General features: G+C 37.5%; 1 protein-coding gene across 5 annotated transcripts in view; it reads left to right on the forward strand.

The window, feature by feature from the left end:
• LOC137211849 (uncharacterized) overlaps window positions 1-25,937 on the forward strand; it is a 128,104-nt gene that overhangs the window by 9,626 nt on the left and 92,541 nt on the right. Inside the window, exon 3 of one of the 5 annotated variants that reach the window (XM_067714556.1) lies at window positions 2,342-2,753. The exons of the other annotated variants lie outside the window; for them this stretch is intronic. Coding sequence (XP_067570657.1) covers window positions 2,342-2,414 — 73 coding nt within the window. The 3' untranslated portion in view covers window positions 2,415-2,753. Of the gene's footprint in view, window positions 1-2,341; window positions 2,754-25,937 lie in introns of those variants that run through there. 5 annotated transcript variants of the gene reach the window in all.

Genomic DNA, 25,937 nt, shown 5'->3' on the forward strand with positions numbered 1-25,937 from the left:
TAGTTGTGAGGATCTTTTTTGCTAGTCTTCAGGTTGTTCTCATAGATAGTTGTTATGTAAGTAGTTGTAATTTTGGTGTGTCTGTGGGAGGAGGTAAGTTCAGATTCCTCCTACTTCAGCCTCTTGGCCACCTCTTATATCAATCTCATTCTTGTTCATCCTAAGATTCCTTCTTAACACAAAATTCCAAGCATTAACTATAACTCAGTTGAAGTTGGTACAAGTTGGCCATGTTTCCTAAAATGAATGCTTTTAGGAAAAATGTCATAGAGCAATCTGGTTGTAGAACTTGTGTATAGGGAGGCAATTTTTGTCTCTCTCCCAAAATAAAAATATCTTTTGGGAATTGTTCCAAGGAAATTAGTTGTATGAAGTTGATTATCTTTATAACATTAAAAAGTATGTTTTCTTTGGCTTTTTTAAAGCTAAAAGTCCAAAGTATCAAAGTAGATACATTCCTTATATAAAAATTTATTTCCATCATGTAGCTCACTCTTTTACCTCCAGGAAAATAAAGATACGGATTTTTTAATTTTAATTTTTTATTTATTTAAAAAAAATAAATTTATTTATTTTTGGCTGTGTTGGGCTTCGTTTCTGTGCGAGGGCTTTCTCTAGTTGTGGCAAGCAGGGGCCACTCTTCATCACGGTGCACGGGCCTCTCACTGTCGCAGCCTTTCTTGTTGTGGAGCACAGGCTCCAGACGCGCAGGCTCAGTAGTTGTGGCTCACGGGCCCAGTTGCTCTGCGGCATGGGGGATTTTCCTAGACCAGGGCTCAAACCCGTATCCCCTGCATTGGTAGGCAGGTTCTCAACCACTGCACCACCAGGGAAGACCAGATATGGATTTATTAACCTATTTTCAATTTTTTTTTTTTTTGCAACTTCACAACTTCTGTTTGTGGTACCTGTGCTTTGTCTTGAAAATACCTTCTCACTCTGCTCCAACAGTGGGTGGCTAGGGGATAGCATAAAATAGAAGACATCCCTCCCTATTGCACATGGACCCTATATATAGGGTCCCCTGGCTAAGGCTGGGGGGACTCTTGGTACATTCTCAGATCCCTGTTCAGGAGGGGGATGGGTGGCTAGGGTAGCATTACGCATGAGAGCAGGACCTCCAGGGCAGCCAGCCACTCTGGTCCTGTGCTTCCTGGTCCTTTGTGGCTTTCTGGTCCTACCTCTAGACGCAGTCTTCCCTCAGTGACATCCCCAATGCATCTCTATTTTTTTTTTTTTTTTTTTGCGGTACGCAGGCCTCTCACTGTTGTGGCCTCTCCCATTGCGGAGCACAGGCTCCGGACGCAGCGCAGGCTCAGCGGCCATGGCTCAGGGGCCCAGCCGCTCTGCAGCATGTGGGATCTTCCCGGACCGGGGCACGAACCCGTGTCCCCTGCATCGGCAGGTGGACTCTCAACCACTGCGTCACCAAGGAAGCCCTCCAATGCATCTTTTTAAATGTATTTATACTTGATCCTAAAGTAATGTGGTTTAGATGGAAAAATTATTTGGATTTATCAAACCTAGAGAGTTTTGTCACAGATCAAAGAAGGTTCAAAACCAGAAATTAGTTACCTTCTAAAGTAGAAGAACTTTACAATAAACTTTAGATGCATCATATGTCCAAAGGAAGTTCTTCGTGTTTTATAAAGGGCAGTTCAGAGTAGAAGATAGGAAGGGTCTATTGGTTTGTTTAATGTTTTCAGAGCTCTTGATATGTACCTAGAGTAATTATCAAAAACATCATCTGGGGGCTTCCCTGGTGGCGCAGTGGTTGAGAGTCCGCCTGCCGATGCAGGGGACACGGGTTCGTGCCCTGGTCCGGGAGGATCCCACGTGCTGCGGAGTGGCTGGGCCCGTGAGCCATGGCGCTGAGCCTGCACGTCCGGAGCCTGTGCTCCGCAACGGGAGAGGCCACAACAGTGAGAGGCCTGCGTACCGCAAAAAAAAAAAACAAAAAAAACAAAAAAACAAACATCATCTGTAGTGCCAGACTCCCTGAATTCAGCTTGGAGAAGTTGCTTAACCTTGCTTTTTCTTTGTTGCCTCATTGTAATGAGTTATTGTAAGGAATTTTTATTTATTAATTTACATAATTGTGAGTATTATACACTTACATATATGCATGTATGTCCGCATACATAATACACACTCTCATGTACAGCACTTTAGTCTAAGAAAATGGTAAGCACTGTACATCTTATTTATTTATCATTACAAATTAAACTTAATACCGTTCCTTAAATGTTTACCAGTTTCAGATCTTTTCTCATGGAAGAGTATTAAAATTTATGTAAATGTTTATATATCATAATTACATATTTTTTCTTTTTGTAAATAGGTTTCTTGAAAATCTGTTTGATCAAGAAAAGAAACTCAATTTGTTCAGATCCAGAAAGAATAGATCAATTTGAAATATTCTTCATAAAATGGCTATAAAAGGCAGCAGTGCTAAGAAACACAAATTTATGAATATAGCCACATGCTTTTTTTCCTTTCAGTTTGATTTAAATTTAGTATCTTCCAACAATGGAAAATGATTTACAATAAAGAGATGAACTGGAAGGAATAGGAAAATGGAAACAAGATGTCATTTCTTTTTACTATCCAACAGATTTACCATCTGTTTTAAAATGATGTTTGAAAGAAAAAAATGTTTGACCATCCACAGTAAATGAAACAAAATGCTTTTTAAAAAATAAAGTAAAATAATGTAACACTTTAAACTGTTTTTACTACCAAACTCTCCTTTCCCTGTGAACACATTCATCTTACTGAGCAAAGGTTTATTTAAGCTACACTTACATCTATGTTGTTTTTAGCTCATTTCCTTTTAAAAAAAGCAATTGGTGAGTTTATTTCCCAGCTTAGCTGTTATAATAAAATATGAAAGGCATTTCTGTTTTGGCCTCAAGTATAGCATTATTGAAAGCTACGAGAGTCACAGCAAAATATAGGACAGCATAAAATTAAAAACTGCTGGTGTTTTCTTAGCAGCGGTTACTGCGCTTGCAGTTTTTCCCCCTCTTGCTACTGGCAGAGATCTGAAAGTCACCTCTGTGTACCAGACAACAAACTCTAAGTGTGTTTCTTAAATAATAGCTTTATTGAGATATTATTCACGTAGCATAAAATTTACCCTTTTAAAGTATACAATTCAGTAGGTTTTAGTGTATTCACAGAGTAACCATCATCATCATAAATTTAGAACATATTCTTTACTCCAAAAAGAAACCCAGTGCCCATTAATAGTCACTCCTCATTCCCCCATCTGCCCTTCCACTAGCAACCACTAATCTATGTTCTGTCTCTGTGGATTTGCCTATTACAGACTTTTCACATAAATGGAATTATACAATATGTGGTCTTTTGTGACAGCTTCTTTCACTTAACATAATGTTTTCAAGGTTTATCCATGTTGAAGCCTGTGTCAGTACTTCATTCCTTTTTATTGCCCAGTAATATTTTATCACATGGATATGCCAATATGTTTATCCATTCACCAGCGGATGGACATTTGAGTTTCGCACTTGTTGACTATTAGGAATAACGATGCTATTAACATTCATATATAAGTTTTTATATTGGACATATGTTTTCATTTTTCTTGAGTGTATACATGGGAGTGGAATTGCTGAGTCACATGGTAACTCTGTGCTTAACTTTTTGAGGAGCTGCCAGACTATTTTCTAAAGTGGCTGTACTGTTTTACATTCCCATCAGCAGTGTATGAGTATCCCAATTTCTTCACATCCTTTCCAACATTTGTTATTATCTGTCTTTTTGATTATAACCATTCTAATAGATGTGAAGTAGAATCTTACTGTGGTTTTGATTTGCATTTCTCTGATGGCTAATGATGTTGAGCATTTTTTCATATGCTTATCATTCATTTGCATGTCTTTTCTGTAGAAACATCTTTTCAAATGCTCTTTTTAAAAATTGGGGTTTTTGTCTTCTTGTTATTGAATTTAAAATTTCTTTATATACTCTGGATACAAGTTCCATATCAGATATATGACTTGCAAATATTTTCTCCCATTCTGTAGGTTGTCTTTCACTTTCTTGATGGCATTTTTGAAGCATTAAAATTTTTTATTTTGATGAAGCCCAGTTTATTTTTTTCCTTTGGTTGCTTATACTTTTAATGTTATATCTTAGAAACCATTCCTCAAGGTTCACAAAAATTTACTTCTATTTTCTTCTAAGAGTTTTACAGCTTTATCTTACATGTAGGTCTGTGATCCTTTTTTTTTTTTTTTTTTGGCTGTATTAGTTTTCGTTGCTGCACACAGGCTTTCTCTAGTTGTGGCAAGAGGGGGCTACTCGTCGTTGTGGTGCTTGTGGTCCTCATTGTGGTGGCTTCTCTTGTTGCAGAGAACGAGCTCTAAGCACGCAGGCTTCAGTAGTTGTAGCGCATGGGCTTAGTTGCTCCGTGGCATGTGGGATCTTCCCGGATCAGGGATCGAACCCGTGTCCCCTGCATTGGCAGGCGGATTCTTAACCACTGCGCCACCAGGGAAGTCCATGCAGTCCTTTATGAGTTAACTTTTATATGTGGTGTGAAGTAGGAGCTCAAGTTAATTTTTTGCATGTGGATATCCATTTTATTGAAAGACTCTCTCTTTCCCATTGAATTTTCTTGACATCTTTGTTGAAAATCAGTTGTCCGTAAATGTAAGGATTTTTTTCTGGGCTGTAATTCTATTCTGTTGATCTGTATGTCTGTTTTTATACAGTAACACACTGTCCTGATTGCTGTAGCTGTGTGGTATGTTTTAAAATCAGGAAGTGTCAGTCCTCCAACTTTGTTCTTTTTCAAGACTGTTTTGGCTATTTTGGGTCCCTTGCATTTCTATATGAATTTTAGGATCAGCTTGACAATTTCTGCAATTGTATGTAGCTTTCATATCTTTATCTATGCATATACAAATATGTCCTCTTCAACACATTTTATACTTTTTTTTTTTTTTTTTTTTGCGGTACGTGGGCCTCTCACTGTTGTGGCCTCTCCTGTTGCGGAGCACAGGCTCCAGATGCGCAGGCCCAGCGGCCATGGCTCACGGGCCCAGCCACTCCACGGCATGTGGGATCTTCCCAGACCGAGGCACGAACCCGTGTCCCCTGCATCGGCAGGCGGATTCTCAACCACTGCACCACCAGGGAAGCTGACATTTTATACTTTTAAACAAAATTACAGTGATGTTCTGCAACTTTCTTCCTTCCCCCAACATTTTATTATGAAAATTTTTAAATATGGAGATTAGTTGAAAGAATCATACAGTGAACACCCATATATCCTCCCACCCCCCAGTCTATATTCTATAGGTAACATTTTGGTATATTCACTTTATCATATAACTAACCATTCCTGTCTGTAACCAGCTAGTCCATCTATCTATCAAATCATCTTATTATTTTGTGCATTTCAAAGCAAATTGCATATGCTATCAGTACACTTCACCTTTAAAAACTTCAGCATATGTATTGTTAACTAGGGTTCAATTTTTCTACAACTTTTTAATGTAAAGTGAAATGCACAAATCTTGAGTATACATTCTGGTGAGTTTGACACATATATTCACTGGTGTAACCCTAACCTTTATCAAGGTATAGAATATTTTGGTAACTCCAAAAAATTCTATATGCTCTCTCCCAGTCAATTCCTGTCCTTAACCAATGCCAACAGCAATCAGTTTTTTTTTTTTCACCATAGATATAGTTGTTATAGAACTTTATTCTCTTGTGCAAGGCTTATTTCACTCAGCATAATGTTTTTGAGATTCATTCATACTATTCATTAATTCATACTCTTTGAGGTTCATTCATTCTATTGTATGAATCAATAGTTCATTTTTTTTAATTGCTGAGTATAGCATCCATTGTATGGATTGCCCACAGTTTATTTATACATTCACCTGTGGATGAGTAAATTTCCACTTATCTATATCACTAAAAAGTTCTGATAACTGGCTTTTGTTTATATTGAAGTTATAATTGTTGTAATAATAATATAGTAATAATCATCTGGAAGCTTTGTAAATGTAGAATTACTTTCTGAATTAAATAAGTGCTTTTTTTTCAGAGTCTTTAAGTAACCTATACTAGAGATTATGAAGACTAGTTGTGTTCATTTACCACAAAGGACTAAAATTTAAATCTAAAATAGCAGAGGAGTCTTAGTAACCTCCCTAACTTTATTGCTTTCTCTTCCTTTACAGCAGGACTTCTCAAACTTTCATGTTTATATGAATAACCCCAATCACCAGGGGATCTTGTTAAAATGCAAATTATGATTTGGTAGTTTGGGGTAGAGCCCAAGATTCTGCATTTCTAATAAGCTCCCAGGTTATGCCAGTGATTCTCATCCATGGAGTAGCAAATGTTTCCAACCAAATTGCACTGCTTATCTTTCTTTGAATCCATCATAAATTCCCATTGCCATGCCTTAAAATAACTATGCTTAAATTATTCAAGGTCTGAAAGGAAAAGAATCCACAAGGCAAGAATAGGATATTATGAAAAAAGAACAGGCAGATTTTTAAAAAAGCATCAGGTATTCTATAAATGAAAAACATTTTCATTAAAGTTAAAAAAATAATACTTCAATAGAAGGGATTGAATCTTCTCCATTTATTTATCCATATTGCTCATTTAGGACTTAACATGTTACCTAAATGATTACATAATATTTTAATAAATCTGTCCTCTTTAATTAGATCCTAAGTCCCTTCAGAGAAGAACAATGGTTTATACCTCCTTTATTTCTCATTGCCATGTATAATGGGTATTAAATAATGTTTGATGATGAAGAAGATGAGGATGTTTTAAGCTGCAATAACAGAAAATCCACCTCAAAGTGGCATAAACAATTTAAGAATTTATTATCTTACTTATCTTATATAAGAATTCTAGAGGTAGAGTTCATGGAATATTTGATTGAGATGCTGGCTCTGTTTCTTTGTGTTTCTTCTGGCCTTTGCCCTCCTCAATTTGTCGGTTTTGTCCTCATGCCTGCTTTCTTCATGGTGGTGAGATGGCTTCTAGCAGCAGATAAAACTGCAGTTTTCCTTGTTTATGTCCCAAAGGACATAAAAACCTCTCCTCTAACCATAGAATAAAAATCTTTCCCTGTAGTGTAATTACTTTTAATACACAGTTGCTAGGGAAATGCCATGCATGGCAATAGGATGGACCATCTTTCCCTCAGTTAGTGTGCTACTTGGGGGAAAGGAGTGAATACCTGAACAAATAAGTTTTCTTTTAGGAAGGGAAGTAGAGGAATGAATGCTCAGTATGCAACCAATAATGCCTCAATCATGAATAGGCAAATTTCAGATTCAATAAAATTTTTTTTTTTTTTTTTTTTGCGGTATGCAGGCCTCTCAGTGTTGTGGCCTCTCCCGTTGCGGAGCACAGGCTCCGGACGCGCAGGCTCAGCGGCCATGGCTCACGGGCCCAGCCGCTCCGCGGCATGTGGGATCTTCCCGGACCTGGGCACGAACCCGTGTCCCCTGCATCGGCAGGCGGACTCTCAACCACTGCGCCACCAGGGAAGCCCAGATTCAATAAAAATTTTGAAAGTTGTATAATGTCATGCTAGAATACAAATGGAAAATAGGGAAAAAAAACCCAACTGCAGTCATTATACATTTGTCTTTCTTTGTATTTGCTAGAATTATTTGGTCGTATGTTAAAAAAAAAAACCCAACTTAAACTGGCTTTAGTTGTAAAAGAAGTTTTTATTGAAAGATAAAGGGGTCACAGACAGAAAAATAATGCTGAAGGCAGAATAGAGATATAGATCAATCTCTGAAAAACCTGGCATCAAGGGTGTAAAAGTCATGAGAGTTCACTTTCTATCTCTTCTCTGCTCCTTCTGAGCAATTCTCTTTTCTTTCTGTCTCTGCAGATTGACTGCCTTTGCTTCCCTATTCCACCCAAAGGGAAACAAGACTGCTGATAGCTCCAGATTTTTTTACTTATAGCTTTAACAGCTACTGGAGAGTGACTGGCTCAACTCTTTGGATCCAAGGTCCACATATTCTTAGATGTGCTCTGACCCACCCAGATGCCCACTTCCAGAATTAATTATGGCCAGGGGTGCAAGGTTACATTTTGCAAGATGCTTGCTCACACAATAACAATATGGATGCTGGGCAAATAATACTAGAGGTGTCCTGTAAACTAATGACAAAAGATTTAGGATATTCAGTATCTTCATATTATGTACCCTATAAAAAAATGACAGTGCTGAAGTAAGGCAGGAGTTAGGAGATTGCATTTTTGGCTACTAAGTAACATTAGGTTTTTAAGTGGCAAGCTGATCCCATATATTTCATTCCCTGATAGAATAATAATTGGCAGTAGGAGATTGACCTTACATGGAATGAGAAAGAAGGAGCACCATAAGTTCTCCATGTTCAAAAATATTTTCCACACATTCTATAAGTTAAAAATTGTTGTGGCTTAATGAGTCTGGGCCTATCAGAGCTGATGCTTAATAAATATTTAGTATGAGGAATTAAATATTTAAAATATATCCGTATTTTAAATTAAAATGTAACACTTAAAATTGTAAAAAAGTAAGGTGTGGTTGTGGTTAAAATTTAAGGAATTCAGGGACTTCCCTGGTGGTCCAGTGGGTAAGACTCTGCACTCCCAATGCAGGGGGCCCAGGTTTGATCCCTGGTCAGGGAACTATATCCTGCATGCATGTCACAACTAAGACTCCACATGCTGCAACAAAGATCCCGCATGCTGCAACTAAGACCCAGCGCAGCCAAAATAAATAAATAAATATTAAAAAGTAAAATACAAATAGTGCAAAAATACCTATATTGGGATTTCTCTGGTGGCACAGTGGTTAAGAATCTGCCTGTCAATGCAGGGGACATGGGTTTGAGCCCTGGTCTGGGAAGATCCCGCATGCCGTGGAGCAACTAAGCCCATTCACCACAACTACTAAGCCTGCACTCTAGAGCCCTAAAGCCACAACTACTGAGCCCATGTACCACAACTACTGAAGCCCATGCACCTAGAGCCCGTGCTCCTCAACAAGAGAAGCCACCGCAGTGAGAAGTCCATGCACCACAACGAAGAGTAGCCCCCGCCTGCCGCAACTAGAGAAAGCCCGCACACAGCAACGAAGACCCAACACAGCCATAAATAAATAAATAAATAAATATATTTTTAAAAAGGACCTATATTAAAAGTAAAATTCTTTCTTCATACTGACTCCAGAAAGTAACCTCAGTTAGGAGCTTTTGATGTGTCCTCCTTTTTATCTCATTGTTTTTGTTTTATTTTATTTTATGCTTTTTAACTTTTAAAAATAATTTTTAAATTAATATACCTTTATAATGAAGCTAAACAATACAAGAATGTATAAAGAGATATAATCTCCCTTTCCTTCCAACCTCAATTGGCTGGCTGGCAAAACAATTTTAACAACTTGGGTTACATCCCTCTATCCCATTCTGCATACTTATGTACACTTATTTGGCTTTTCGGTTAAAAAAGAATGGGGGGGGCTTCCCTGGTGGCGCAGTGGTTGAGAGTCCGCCTGCCGATGCAGGGGACACGGGTTCGTGCCCCGGTCCGGGAAGATCCCACATGCCGCGGAGCGGCTGGGCCCATGCGTCTGGAGCCTGTGCTCCGCAATGGGAGAGGCCACAACAGTGAGAGGCCCACGTACCACCAAAAAAAAAAAAAAAAAAAAAGAATGGGGGGGAGCTGTGGAGAGAATCACATATTTGAATCTGTAACTTCTGTGCATTGTGGGCTGTCCTCTAGACCTTTGTCATCCAGTACTGTAATCACTAGCCACGAGTAGCTATTGAACACTTGCAATGTAGCTAGTCTGAATTAAACTGACTGAAGTGTAAAATACACACCAGATTTCTAAGACTTAGTACAAAAAAAGAGAATGTAAAATATTTCACACAAAATTTTTTTTATTAATTACATGTTATAGTGATAATATTTGAGGTATATTGGGTTAAATAAAATAGATTATTAAAATTAATTTCATCTATCTCCTTTTACTGTTTTTAATGTAGCTATTAAAAACTTAAAATTACACATGTGGCTCCCATTACCTTTCTACTGGACAGTGTTGCTCTGAATAGATGAAGATCCTAACACTTTAATAGTTGCATAATAGTCTGTGACAGGGATGTGAAACAATTCATTCACCATTTCCCATTGATTACATCCAAATTTTTGGTAGCTCGTTTTATCTGTTTGTGTGTTTCACTACTGTATCAATTATTTTTTTCTGTGAAACATGTCATCTAAATTAGTGACTTAAAGCAACAAATATTTATTATTTTTTACAATTCTGAGTTGGCTGGTCAGTTCTAGTCTGGGCCAGCTCAGCTGGGACTAGATGGTTTAGGATGGCCTCACTCATATCTGGGGCCTCAACAAGGATGGTTGGGATAACCAGGGCCTTCTCCACATGATCTCTCATCCTCCAAGAGGCTGGTTATTAGCAAGAATGAGCAAGCTCCAATTTTCAATTGCTTTCTTTTTTTTTTTTTTTTTAACATATATTTATTTATTTGGCTGCACTGGGTCTTAGTTGTGGCAAATGGGATCTTCGTTGCCATGTGCAGGATCTTCGTTGTGGCATGTGGGATCTAGTTCCCTGACCAGGGATTGAACCCGGGCCCCCTGCATTGGGAGTGTGGAGTCTTAACCACTGGACCACCAGGGAAGTCCCTACAGTTACTTTTAAGCTTCTGTTTGTGCCACACTTGTATCATCCCATTGGTGGAAGGAAGTCACATGGCCAAGTCCAGGATTCAAGAGGTAGAGAAATAGACTTTAACTCTCAGTGGGAGGAGCGGCAAATCACACTGCAAAAAGGGCAAGCATACCAGGAGGTGTGAACAAGTTAAAGGCAGTTACTACAACAATCTATGATAGCCACAATAGTAATACCCAGTGTTCTCAGTGTATTTATCTTGCATTTCGATGCCTTTATTTCTGCAGGATAGATTCCCCAAAACTGAGACTGTTCGCTCAAATATTTTCCAAATTTGTTGAAGTAATTTATATTCCCACCAGCATCTATGAGTTTCCTTTACTCACCCTTTTCAGTACCAGATATTATCACTCTTTATGATTTTTGCCAATCAGTGTCAAGTGATATCTTATTCTTGTTTTTTTTTTTAAATATAAATTTATTTATTTTATTTTATTTTTGGCTGTGTTGGGTCTTTGTTTCTATGCGAGGGTTTTCTCTAGTTGCGGCGAGCGGGGGCCACTCTTCATGCGCAGCGTGGGCCTCTCACTGTCGCGGCCTCTCTTGTTGCGGAGCACAGGCTCCAGACGCACAAGCTCAGTAGCTGTGGCACACGGGCCCAGTTGCTCCGCGGCATGTGGGATCCTCCCAGACCAGGGCTCAAACCCGTGTTTGAGCATTGGCAGGCAGATTCTCAACCACTGCACCACCAGGGAAGCCCCTTATTCTTGTTTTTATTTACATTTTCCTGACTAATGAGGCTGAACATCTTTTCGTATTTTTATTGAACATTTGAATTTCCTCTTTTGCAACGTGCCTATTTGTATCCCTTTTCCATTTTTCTATTGGTCATTTGTTTCTCATTAGTCTGTAGAAACTTTTTGTATGTTAGGGACTGTAACTCATATGTTATAAATATTTTCCCAGTCTATTGTTTGTTTTGATTTTATTTATGCTCCCATGATAGAAAAAACAATTTTCAAATAGTGAAACACTTTCCTTTATGATTCTTCTCCCACTGCCCAGGTAATCTATCTATCTGTCTATCTATCTATCTATCTATCTATCTTACTAAGTTTTTTTTATTGAAGTATAGTTGATTTACAATGTTGTGTTAATATCTGCTGTACAGCAAAGTGATTCAGTTATACATATATATACATTTTAAAATATTCTTTTCCATTATGGTTTATCTCAGGATATTGAATATAGTTCCCCATGCTTACAGGAGGACCTTGTTGTTTATCCATTCTATATGTAATAGTTTGCATCTGCTAACCCCAAACTCCCATTCCATCCCTCTCCCATCCCCCTTCTCCTTGGCAACCATGAGTCTGTTCTCTATGTCTGTGAGTCTGTTTCTGCTTCATGGATAGGTTCATTTGTGTAGTGTTTTAGATTCCACATATAAATGATATCATATGGTATTTGTCTTTCTCTTTCTGACTTACTTCACTTAGTATCATAATATCTAGTTTCATCCATGTTGCTACAAATGGCATTATTTCATTCTTTATAGCTGAGTAATATTCCATTTGTGTGTGTGTGTGTGTGTGTGTGTGTGTGTATACATATATATATATGTGTACACCATATCTTCGTTATCCATTCACCTGTTGATGGACATTGAGGTTGTTGCCATGTCTTGGCTATTGTGAATAGGCTGCTATAAACATAGGGGTGCATGTATCTTTTTGAATTATAGTTTTGTCCAGATATATGCCAAGGAGTGGGATTGCTGGATCATATGGTAATTCTATTTTTAGTCTTTTGAGGAACCTCCATAATGGCTGCACCAATGATTCTTCTTAATTAAAGTCTCCCCAGACACACCTCCACACTTTTATTATTTTATATTTAGATATCTAATTCATCGAAGTTCATTTTTGTACATGATATGAGGTAGAGGCTGAGTTTATCAAAATTTTCAATCAGCTATACATAATATAATCCCTGCTACAATGTCTTAATCAGATAGGGTTTTTTGTGTTTTTTTAAAGTATTTTTAAAATTTTTTATTTATTTTATTTTTGACTGCGTTGGGTCTTCGTCGCTCCGCGCGGGCTTTTCTCTGGTTGCGGCAAGCAGGGGCTACTCTTCATTGCGGTGCGCGGGCTTCTCATTGTGGTGGCTTGTTGTGGGGCACAGGCTCTAGGCACACGGGCTTCAGTAGTTGTGGCTCACGGGCTCAGTAGTTGTGGCTTGTGGACTCTAGAGCACAGGCTCAGTTAGTTGTGGTGCATGGGCTTTGTTGCTCCATGGCACGTGGGATCTTCTCGGTCCAGGGCTCAAACCTGTGTCCCCTGCATTAGCAGGTGGATTCTTAACAACTGTGCCACCAGGGAAGCCCCAGATAGGTTTTTTTTATTTTTATTTTTTTCATGTAACATGAAGAATAGAAGCACAAGATCAGGACTGGTGTGTGGCTCTACCATGCCATCAAGGATCTAGGCTGCTTCTCACTTTCTGTTCCACAATCCTTAGATTATGATTTTCTTTCTCATGAAATACAGTTTCTATACTCTAAGCATCACATTTATGTTATAGACAGGAAGAATTTTTCAGGGAGAAGGGTAAGAGGCAATTTCTTTTTTATCAGAAAACAATAGCTTTCCTGGAAGTTCTACCCATTAGACTTATAATTATGTCTCATTGAGTAGGGCATGGCCACCCTTATTTTCAAGAGAGTCTAGGGAGGTGAATAGTTTTGACTGGACACATTGCTGTCCTAAACAAAGTCAGGGTTCTGAATGGAAATTGTGTAGGCAGCTATCAGTGTCTGCCATAAGAAATAGGTTTATTTTCTTCCAAATGTATACTCAATTATTCCAGCACCATGTAATATATAAAACCATCTTGGTCCTTTGGTGGATTCTAATGTATAGTTTAATCAGTTTTGGACTCTCCATACTTTCTGCTGATCTATTTGTCTATTCCTGTGCCAATAGCATACTCTTGTTTACTATAGCTTCATTTTAAGTTGAATTACGGTAAGACATGTCTTCCTTTGCTGGTCTTCTTTTCCAAATATTCTTAACTATTCTCATGTATTCTTCCATATGAATGTTAAAGTTACTGTCCAGTAAAATCAATGTATCAATCAGTACATTATTGATGTAAAATCAGTGTATTCTGACTGGAATTGCATTTATATGTTAATTTTTAAAAATAAATGTATTCTGGTTGGATTGTTAATTTGGGAACAATTGACATCTTTATGATTTTAATTCTTCTTATTCAAGAACATGGTATATGTCTCCTTTTTTAAAGTAGTATTTTATGTCATTTTAAAAGGTCTAAGTTTTTTTTTATGTAGCAAAAATTTATAAAAATTTTTTCTTTATACAGTCTGAATTTGGTAACACATGCTTGAAAAGGCCTTTTCCACTCCAGGATTATAAAAATATTCATCCATGTTCCCCTTAGTATTTTTATACTTTCATATTTTATCTTTAAATTTTGATACATATGGACTTTATTTTGGTATAAAGTAATGATTCAGCTTTTAAAAAAAGTCTAACCAGTTGTCTCATTACATTTATTGAATAAGTCATCTTTCTCCCACTGATCTGGAATGCTTATCATATATTGAATTCAATATGTATTTGGGTCCAGATTTGGTTTTGCACTTTGTCCTGTTTCTATACTAATACAGTAAACATTCAGCCTCTTTATAGTAGTAGGTGATTTCGTCAAGACAATTAACCTTTAATTCCCTGTGAGTTCAGTATTTTTCTTCCATTTTGAGATAAGGAAGATGAGCCTAGCAAAGGTTATTTCTCATATGTTTGGATTTGGCAGAGAAGTCACTTGTCCTTTCCCCAGGGATGGCAGCTAGTCTTCATTACCTTAGGGTAGGGATGAGCATCTATATTAGAGGACACAGATGAGGTTCTGAGGTATTTTTACGGTATTAATTCAGAGACCAAGGAATGCCTGTGTCCCCTCCTCCCTTTGACGTCCCAGATTGAGGAAGCTTTAGGGAACTACATACAAGGATGAGAATGCAATAACTCCTACTATGGAGCTGTTATGTCTTTTTCTCCCTTTTCCAAAACTAACATGGCACAGTCTTCAGAGGAGACCCCAGTAACAGGCAGAAAAGAAGAGAGACCTGAATCAGGAAGAAGAAGCAAATAGGCCCAATAAATGCCTTGGACTCTGACCGGTCATATTAACCACTCATCCTAAGAGCTTATGGGGGACTTCCCTGGTGGCGCAGTGGTTAAGAATCCGCCTGCCAGGCTTCCCTGGTGGCGCAGTGGTTGGGAGTCCGCCTGCCGATGCAGGGGACGAGGGTTCATACCCCAGTCCGGGAAGATCCCACATGCCGCGGAGCGGCTGGGCCCGTGAGCCATGGCCGCTGAGCCTGCGCGTCCGGAGCTTGTGCTCCGCAACGGGAGAGGCCACAACAGTGAGAGGCTCGCGTACCGCAAAAAAAAAAGAAAAAAAAAAGAATCCGCCTGCCAATGCAGGGGACAGGGGTTTGATCCCTGGTCCGGGAAGATCCCACATGCTGCGGAGCAACTAAGCACAGCTACTGAAGTCTGCGCGCCTAGAGCCCATGCTCAAAAAGACAACAAGAGAAGTCACTGCAATGAGAAGCCTGTTCACCGCAACGAAGAGAAGAGTAGCCCCAGCTTGCTGCAACTAGAGAAAGCCTGTGAGCAGCAGTGAAGACCCAACGCAGCCAAAAGTAAATAAATTAAATACATAAATTTTTAAAAAAAGAGCTTATGGGCCCAGGAAAGCCTTTTCGGGTTGGTAGCATGAGGAGATGGAGCAGAAGTGTTCCCTTCCCTGAAATCTGCAAAAGTAAACCATATACCTCCAGTGTAACCAAAATGTTCCAGAGATTAAAAGTGAAGGCGGGGTTGGTAGTAGTTGTGGTTAGAGCCAATGTCCCCTTAGTCTTTTTGTGTTCTCAGCCTATGCATTTTCACACCTTTTACAAACCCCAGTTCCTCAGAATTTCTCACTAGAAAGTTCAAGAATTACCTTTAGGATATTTGACCTCCTAGTTGCTGGTATCTTCCTCAGCCTTTCTGAAAATATCATTATTTCAAGATCTTTTTTGAGGTGGTTTTGCTAGGACATAATTCTAGGTTGACAGTTATTTTCCTCTCAGACTTTAAAGATACTATTCCACTGTCTTCTGGCTTCCATTGTTGCCACTGAGAAATATCCTGTTATTTTCGTTTGTAGGTAAGCTGTATTTCTCTCTACTTGTTTTAGGATCTTTTTCTTATCTTTGGTTTTTTGTAGTTTCACAATGATGTGTCTTGGTGTGGATTTCTTTTTATTTAGATTGGGATTCATTTAGTTTCTTCAAACTCAGAATTTGAATTTCATTAATTATGGAAGATTCTCAGTCATAATTTTTCAAATATGACCTCTCCTCTGTTCTCGCCATTTTCTCCTTCTGGCTCCAGGTGTACATTGGACCTTTCCACTTTATCATCTATGACCCATAATTTTTCTTTCATCCTTTCCATTTCTTTGTCTCTATTGTACATTCTAGGTAATTTCTTTGGGACTATCTTTAGGTCACTATTCAGCTGTTTAATCTTTCCATTGATTTTGTACTTTTAAATATTATATTTTTGTTTCAAAAATTCTGTTTGATTCTCTAATTACTACCCACTCTCGTGCCTTTTTTTTTTTTTTTTTTTGGACATGCAAGATCTCAGCTCAACCAGGGATTGAACCCAGGCCACAACAGTGAAAGCTTCAAATCCTAACCACTAGAACAACAGGGAACTTCCATTGTTATGCTATTTTAACTAAGTCAAAATGCTTTTAGTTTCCCATATGTTGACAGTAGTTAAAGCTGGATGATGGGTATGTGGGGGATTCATTATACTTTTTTACCTACTTTTGATATGTTAAATAATTTCCATAGTAAGTTTAAAAATTGGAGGAGAGGGGGATGTCATCAAACTTTAAAAGGTTGGAAACAATTGAATAATAGGCCACATAAAACCATGGGAATTTATACTGGGGCATGGAGAAGACAGAATTGTGGGACATGGAACTTTATTTTTAATGCAGTGGTGGATTCTGAATGGGTAGAGGACAGCAGAAAGGAAGGCTGTGGTATGTGGGAGATAGGAAAGGGGAAGCTGGAAGTAGGAAATGGATTCTAACCCTTGGTGGGAGGACCCCAAAACAGTCTATTCAATTTTCTACAGGGCCTAGAATCAGAGAATCACTAAGAATCATATCATATACTACCTACATTTGTACATCATGGTTTTGCTGGTGTTTTTGGTTTCAGGTATTTTGGAAAAGTGAAAATGCTGGCTCTGCCAGGTTAGCATCATTGCTCCATTCTGGCTAGTCTAGTGTAGCCAATCTGACCTCTTGACTTAACTGGTATCCCCAACCAATCCATGCCCTGCCTTATAAAGAGAAAGAAGGTAAGAGGCAATGAGGAAAATAATAGTTCAGACTTCTTTTCTTAGGTGACAAAATTCTCTCTTCCCACTTTCTCTCCTGTCATGAAAATTTGAAGAAAAACTAATTTAAAGAAGTCAGTAGAGGGACTTCCCTGGTGGTCCAGTGGTTAAGACTCTGTGCTTCCACTGCAGGGGCATGGGTTCAATCCCTGGTTGGGGCTAAGATCCCACATGCCATGCAGTGCGACCCCCCCCCCCCCGAAAGAGAAGTCAGTAGAGCCTCACGTTCAAAGATTTTCCACACGCAAAGCAACCCCTAAAATATGTCCTTGGAATCACCAAGGTTTCTCTTGCAAACATTTTAATAACATTTCTCTCTTTTAAAAGATGTGGTTACATATGTTATTAGATCTTTACAGTAACTCTCTTGGGTGAGGCATTTATTACTAAGTCATTTCATAAAAGGAGAAAAAAACAGTACTTTTTGCCTTACTTTAGTAACTTTGGGTTCCTCAGTTTGACATCTCATTCCTAGCACATAGTGGGAGCCCTCAATAAATACTTGTTGGATAAATGCCATTTAAAATATTATCAGGTTTATGAGATTTTTATTTTATGTACAGTTCCAAAAAATGAAATTCTCTTTTGGCTCCCTCCAATACAGTCTTTTTGAGTAGAAAGAAATCTCTTTGCAGTGATTTAGACAAGTAAATTTTTATTTGGAAAAACTGAGTTAGGCTCCTTGAGCTGTTATCCACCCCTGAAAATGTATAGTCAGGCTATCACATATAATTAATAACTTAATTGGCTACATCTTTTCATTCAGGCATGATAATAAAATAACATTATAGTGAAAAACTTATCTTAGAAGATTTAAAGAAAAAACTCTTTAAGTCATTAAAATTTGAACCGAGACAAATAATAACTTCATTACTTTAGAATAATATTTGGCATATGAAAAGTTTGATAGTGAACTATCACACTCTTTAACATTTACTGAGTGATACTTGAAGCCATTATAAATGGGAAAATAATTTATAATTGTATTGCTGCTGAGATTAATACTATCTTTTTCAGATATCTAAAACATTACAACAAAGACACACATGAGGGCGCTCTAATCAGTCAGAAACTGGAAGTGCGTAAGTATTTGTTACCAGGAATTAGAATTTTAAGAAGTTAAAGCCACTACTATACTTTTAGAGATGGAAAAAGTAAGGTGCAAAGAGATTGTGAGTCTACATGCCCTATTATTTAGAGTAAATACATTGAGTCTTAAAAATTTTAAGAAGTCCCTTGTTGGTGAATTTATGCTAGAGAATTTTGACTCTCATCCTGGCAAGTCTTTATTGAAAATCTTTATGCATGGCATGGGTAAAGATTTATCTATAAGGTGTAAGAAGAAACAATTAGTTAGAATATTTATTTTTAAGAATTTTTGCTCCACAAAATGTTACTTGTGCTTTGTTTATACTTGAAACTCAACTGATTTCTTTGGTTACTATCCTTAGTCTTTTCCCCATCTCTGATATGTTCCTAGTTTGTTCTTTGGCTTTCAGATAAATATAAAGTTACCAGGCTGCCCACAGATTTTCCAAAGAGAAGGCCTATAAACATCCACAAGTATTTTATTATAAAGAAGCTATAATGAGAATATAGAATGTAGGTGTTTTTCACCCCTAAAACAGTATGTATATGGCAAGATTTGTTTTATAGGCAAATTTTCTTCAACTTAAATACTACCATTGTCACAGGAGGATTTGTTTCATTAGGCACCCCACACAGCTTGGCCAGTTCCACATTTCTACTTTTTCAAAGGAGTTTCTTTTCCTTAAATAATAAACTAATTTTTTAAAAAACAGAACAAAGTAAAAAAAGAAAGAAACAAACAAAACAAGACTCAGGGCTCTGAATGAAAAAGATTTCTCCTTTACGGTACTATGTGATGGGAAAGAAAGTATATCATGAATTTTATTTTCTAATTTGTCTTTGTTAATAACATATATATATTTCAGTTCGAGACATGGCTATACATTTGATCACCTTAATTTATTTGTATTTTCCAATCAGAAACTAAGCTTTTTCCTGTCCTTGAAAGTACTTGACAATCCTACAATACAAAGCATAAGGTTTTTAAATCAAGGATGCAAATAACAGATTATATTACAAATACTGAATGTTGTGTTTTTATTCATGTTTTGTCTATATTTAGTTAAATATATCAGACAAGTAAAAATATAATAGTATGCATATGACTCTGTATGATCTGGCCCTGCCCACCTCTTCACTTCCTTTCTTATTACTCCCCATTGAGTCATTCCACATTAGTCACACTGGCCTTTCTACACAACAAACATACCAAGCATCTACCTGGAACAGCACCATTGTACTTTCTGTTCCCTCTGCCTGGAATATTCTTATTAATTTCTCTTCTTTGATCATCGGAATGAAAACTCTAAGCTAGCAGAGGTCTTGTCTGCCTGGTTTAGTAAAGGTCTCAATATAAAATAGGTTATATGCTCAGAATAATTTTAGGAAGATTTATTTACAAAGTGGTTATTTATTTACTAAGGGGTTATTTGCAAAGATGCAATATAGGGAAACCACAAAGACTCCTACAGTATTCTGGGGCTGGTAGCAGCTGTGATGTTACCATCTTTAGGCCCAAAATGGCTAGCGGAATAATTATAGTAGTTAGTAGAACCTAAAAGGGACAGTATGTAAAGTTGCCTCTCTTGGAAGATCAGTGACTTTCATTGGAGAGACACAGCAGGCACAAGGTGCCCTCTCAGTGAGGGAGCTGAAAGAATAAATATCATGATCCCACTTTCCTTCCCACTCTGATCTCCTGCCTGGGCTCCCTGTTGGCCAAATTCAACCAAGGCCTGAGAACCCTTTTGATGTGGTCTGTTAGATCAGCCCCTATGGGCAGAGCACATGATGGAGAAGGGTGGAGAGTGAATCTGGAAGGGTAAATGGAAAACATATGTCAGCTGCTGTATTTGTAGTGTCTAGAACATTGCGAGACATTTTTTTTTTTTAATGTAACAGCTTTTTTGAGGTATAAGTCACATATCATACAATTGACCTATTTAAAGTGTATAATTCAATGGGTTTTCGTATGCTCACATACTAAAGAGTTGTGCAACCATTATCATAATTAATTTTAGAACATTTCATCACCCCTAGAAAGAAACCCCATGCCCATTACTAGTCACTCCCATTTCGTCTACTTCCTGGTCCTGTGCAACCACTAATCAACTTTCTGTCTCTATAGGATTTGCTTATTCTGGACATTTCATATAAATGGTATCCTAAAATAGATGGTCTTTTATGACTGGCTTCTTCGGCTTAGCATGTTTTCAAGGTTCATCCATATTGTAGCATGCATGCATACTTCATTCCTTTTTATTGCTTAAAAATATTGCATTGTATGAATATACCACATTTTATTTATTCGGTCATCAGTTGATGGGTATTTGAATTGTTTCTGCTTTTTGGCTATTATGAATAATGCTGCTATGAACATTCGTTTACAATTTTTTGTATGACTGTGTTTTCTTTTTTTAATTTATTTATTTTTGGCTGAGTTGGGTCTTCATTGCTGCGCGCGAGCTTTCTCTAGTTGCGGTGAGCAGGGGCTACTCTTCATTGTGGTGCACGGGCTTCTCATCGCGGTGGCTTCTCTTGTTGCGGAGCATGGGCTCTAGGTGCGCGGGCTTCAGTAGTTGTGGTACACAGGCTTAGTTGCTCTGCAGAACATGGGAATCTTCCCAAACCAGGGCTCGAACCCGTGTCCCCTGCACTGGCAGGCGGATTCTTAACCACTGCGCCACCAGGGAAGCCCTATATGTTTAACATTTTAAGGAACTGCCAGGCTGTTGTCCAAAACTGTTGTACCGTTTTACATTCCCACCAGCAATGTATTAGGATTCCAGTTTCCCCACACCTCTCCAATACTTATTATCTTTTTTATTATAGCCATCCAGTGAATGTGAAGTGGTATATTACAGTGGTTTTGATTTATATTTCCCTGATGGCCAATGATATTGAGCATCTTTTCATATGCTTTAGGCCATTTGTATAATTTCTTTGAAGAAATGTCTATTCAGATCTTTTGCCTACTGTTATATAGGGTTATTTCTCTTTTTAAAATTGAGTTGTAAGTGTTCTTTATATATTCTAGATACAAGTCCATTATAAATATATGATTTTAAAATATTTTTCCCATTCTCTGTGTTGTCACAAAAGTTTTTAATTTTGATAAAGTCAAATTTATCTGTTTTTTCTTTTGTCACTTGTGTTTTGGTGTCATATCTAAGATGACTTTGCCTAACCTAAGAGCACAGAGATTTACTTCTGTATTTTTTACTTCATATGTTTGGGCTGCTATAACAAAAATATCATAAAGAACAATAGAAACTTGTGGGTGGCTAATAAACAACAGAAATTTATTTCTCACTCTTCTGGAAACTGGAAAGTCCAAGATCAAGATGCTGGCAAATTTGCTGTCTGGTGAGGACCTGTTTCCTTGTTCATAGACTGCTGTCTCTCGCCATATCCTCACATGGCAGAAGGGGCAAGCGAGCTCTCTGGGTTCTCTTTTATAAGGGCACTAATCCCATTTATGAGGACTTCACCTTCATGACCTAGTCACTTCCCAAAGGTTTCACTTCTAAATACCATCACTTGGGGTGCTGGGATATAACATATGAATTTTGAGGGATACAAATATTCAGTCTATAGCAGTTGTCTTCTATGAATTTTACAGTTTTAACTCTCACATTTAGGTCTATGATCCATTTTGAGTTAATTTTATACATAGAAATTCTAATAAATATTGTTGAATAAATTAATAAATAGCATTGTTAGATTTAAACTGCTCATTATATCCAATATTGGTGCAGATATCTAAGAAATAAAAACTCTCGCACAATATTTTTGGGAATATAAACTGTGGCAACCTTTCTGGAGAACTATTTGACAATAGCTGTATAAGTTTCAAGTGCATATACCCTCTAATCCACTAATTTCATTTCTAAGAATTTATCTTACAAATATATGGTAGAAGTTCTCTTAATCAGTCTCCACTTAAACAACTCCCCAGAATAACCAACACTATAATTCCCTCTCTAAAGTACACTAACAGATACTGAACTTTACACTGAAAAAAAGCTGAAGTGGGGAATTGTAAAACTTGTGTTTTGGCAATGGTTTATGCAAGAAACATGATATAAAACTACATGTAATTAGTGAACTCATTCTCAAAATAAAAGACCCTATTTGTCAAAATATTGGAGAAGAGCACATTTATGTGTCAAGTTAATCTAAAGCATTTAAAACGTGTTGTATCAATTTTTATGATTCCTTGCTTGAACTGATTAACCAACCAACTACTGGTTCCAGTAGAGTTAGATGAGATGGCTTCTACTCTACTCATTCAAGAATATTCATTGCAGCATTACATAAAGTAGCAAAAGTTTGGAAATAACCAAATGTCCCACAGTAGGGGTTTGGCTAAATAAATTATGAAACACTTACGTAATGAAATGCTAAGTGACTATAAAACATGATGTAGATCTATTTATACTGACATCCACAGATGTTTAACATATATTAAATGAAAAATCACAAAGCAGAATGTATAATATAATCTCATCTTTATTAAAATAACTCAAAAAACTCTTCATATAATAGATAAAGCCACACATGTATGATAAGGAAAGAATGTTAAATTATGAGTATTTTCCATTGCTGCTGCTGCCCTCCTAATCTTTCTGAGGAGGAAAGGTCCTTGATTTACTTGACTAATTAATAATGGGATCAGTCTGACTGAAAACTAGAAAAACCTACAAACTGCTTCACTTGAGAAAAGGGAAACATAAGAGACAGGGAAGAGGAAGGAGTTTTGAGAAAAGGTGGCTATGAGTTTGGAGGAAGAGACAGAGAGAGAGAGAGCAATTTTGTGATGTGGAGGAACAATAACTAAAGTGAACACTTCAGAAGTTTTATAATGACATGCAATGTAATTTTCATGTTATTCATTTTCTCAAAGATGCAGTAAAGCTCTCTGTTGCTCTCCAAGGCTTTTGGAGTTGGTATTGTATTTTTAAACACAGATAGACGCTGATCTCATATTTGGATAGAAAAAAATTTTGAAAAATTATGTACCATATTCCTGGTAGTGATAATCTCTGGGGAGATAATTTTATGGGAGAACTTTCATTTTCTTTATTGTGTCTTTCTTTAAGGTTTCAGTGTTCTGTAGTGAGCATGCGTTCCCTTAGTTAATAGGAAGCAAAATGTAAAACTGGGGTTTGTTCCCTTATTTCAGGGCAAAAGGTTAAAGTCGTGAAATAAAAATGACTTAATTCTAGCCAGTGCTTTTTTTTTTTTTTGCGGTACGCAGGCCTCTCTCTGTTGTGGCCTCTCCCGTTGCAGAGCACAGGCTCCGGACGCGCAGGCTCAGCGGCCATGGCTCACGGACCCAGCCGCTCCGCGGCATGTTGGATCTTCCCAGACCGGTGCACGAACCCGCGTCCCCTAGCAACGGCAGGCGAACTCTCAACCACTGCGCCACCAGGGAAGCCCCAGTGCTTTTATTTTATTTAAAGATTTTCAATTTTTAAAAAATTAACTTATGTATTTATTTTTGGCTGCATTGGGTCTTCATTGCTGCTTGTGGGCTTTCTCTAGTTGCGGTGTGCCGGTTTCTCATTGTGGTGGCTTCTCTTGTTGTAGAGCACGGGCTCTAGGCCCGCAGCCTTCAGTAGTTGTGGCACGCAGGCTCAGTAGTTGTGGCGCATAGCTTTAGTCGCTCCGTGGAATGTGGGATCTTCCCGGACCAGGGCTCGAACCCGTGTCCCCTGCATTGGCAGGTGGTATCAATGAGAAAGCTTTGATCTAAAAACACTGCATATGGGACTTCCCTGGTGGCACAGTGGTTAAGAATCCACCTGCCAAAAAATTAAGAAATGCTTTAAAAAATACAAAAATAAAACAACCAGCTGCATTTATTTTTTTTATTGAGGTATAGTTGATGTACAATATATGTATCAAGTATACAACATAGTGATACAAAAGTTTTAAAGGTTATACTCCATGTATAGTTATTATAAAATTATAAATTATAAAATATTGGATATATTGCCTTTGCTGTACAATATATCCTGTCAGCTGCCTTTATTTTTGAAGGCATTGACTAAACTTAATTTTCATTACAGATATTTGTTCAAGTACTGTAGCACTTGGGATTGTCAGCTGTGTAAGGGCTGTGTGTATGTGTGTGTGTGTGCACATAACCACATATGGTTGAACAACTTTTATCAACTTTAGTTCATAAGCCTTTTGCAAACAGTTTCAATGACTGCTTGCTCATATATAATTTTTTCTTGTTTTAAAAATAGACTATTTTTTAGAGAAGTTTTAGGTTCAGAGCAAAATTGAGAGGAAGGTTCAGAGATTTCCCATGTACACCCTGCCCCTACACATGCATAGCCTTCCCCATTATCAATATCCCCCACCAGAGTGTTACATTTGTTACAACTGATGAACCTACACTGACACATCATTATTGTCCAGAGTTCATAATTTACATTAGTATTCACTCCTGGTGTTGCACATTCTGTGGGTTTGGACAAATGTGTGATGACATATATCCACCATTATGGTATCATATAAAGTAGTGTCACTGCCCTAAAAATCCTCTGTGCTCCAACTAATTATGCTTCTCTCTCTCCTAAACCCTGGCAAAAACTGGTCTTTTCACTATCTCAATAGTTCTGTTTTTTTCCAGAATGTCATGTAGTTGAAATCGTGTAGTATGTAGCTTTTTCAGATTGGCTTCTTTCACTTAGTAATATGCATTTAAGATTCCTCCATGTTTTTTTCATGGCCTGATGGGTGGCTCATTTCTTTTCAGTGTTGAATACTATTCCATTCTCTGGAGACACCACTGTTTACTTATCCAGTAAATGGATAATCAAGGTGAAGGACATCTTGATTCCTTCCAAGTTCTGGCAATATGAATAAAGCTGCTATAAACGTTCCTGTGCACATTTGTGTGTGTGTGTGTGTGTGGACTTAAAACACAAAACTCCTTTGGGTAAATACCAAAGAGCGTGATTGCTGAATTGGTATGGTAAGAATACCTTTAGTTTTGTTAGAAACTGCCAAACTGTCTTCCAAAGTGGCTGTACCATTTTGCAGTACAAATAGCAGTAAATGAGAGTTCTTGTTGCTCCATGTCTTCGCCAGCATTTGGTGTTGTCAGTGTTCTGGCCATTCTAATTGGTGTGTAGTGATATCTCATTGTTTTAATTTGCATTTCCCTGATGACATATGATGTGGAGCATCTTTTCATGTGCTTATTTGCCATCTATATTTCTTCTTTGGTGAGGTTTCTCTTAAGGTCTTTGGCCCATTTTTAAATCGGGTTGTTTTCTTATTGTTGAATTTTAAGAGTTCTTTGTATATTTTGTATAACAGTCCTTTATCTGATACGTCTTTTGAAAATATTTTCTCCCAGTGTATGCTTTGTCTTTTCATTCTCTTGACAGGGTCTTTTGCAGAGCAGAAAATTTTAGTTTTAATGAAGTCCAGCTTATCAATTTTTTCTTTCTTGGATTGTGCCTTTGGTATTGCAACTAAAAAGTCACTGCCAAACCCAAGGTTATCTAGGTTTTCTCCTATGCAAAAAATTTATATATATAAATTTATATGTATATAAATAAATTTATATATAGATAGATACATATGGGTATATATATATTTAATTGAAGTATAGTTGG

Source organism: Pseudorca crassidens, chromosome 19 (genome assembly GCF_039906515.1).
Source record: "Pseudorca crassidens isolate mPseCra1 chromosome 19, mPseCra1.hap1, whole genome shotgun sequence".
Taxonomy (NCBI): domain Eukaryota; kingdom Metazoa; phylum Chordata; class Mammalia; order Artiodactyla; family Delphinidae; genus Pseudorca; species Pseudorca crassidens.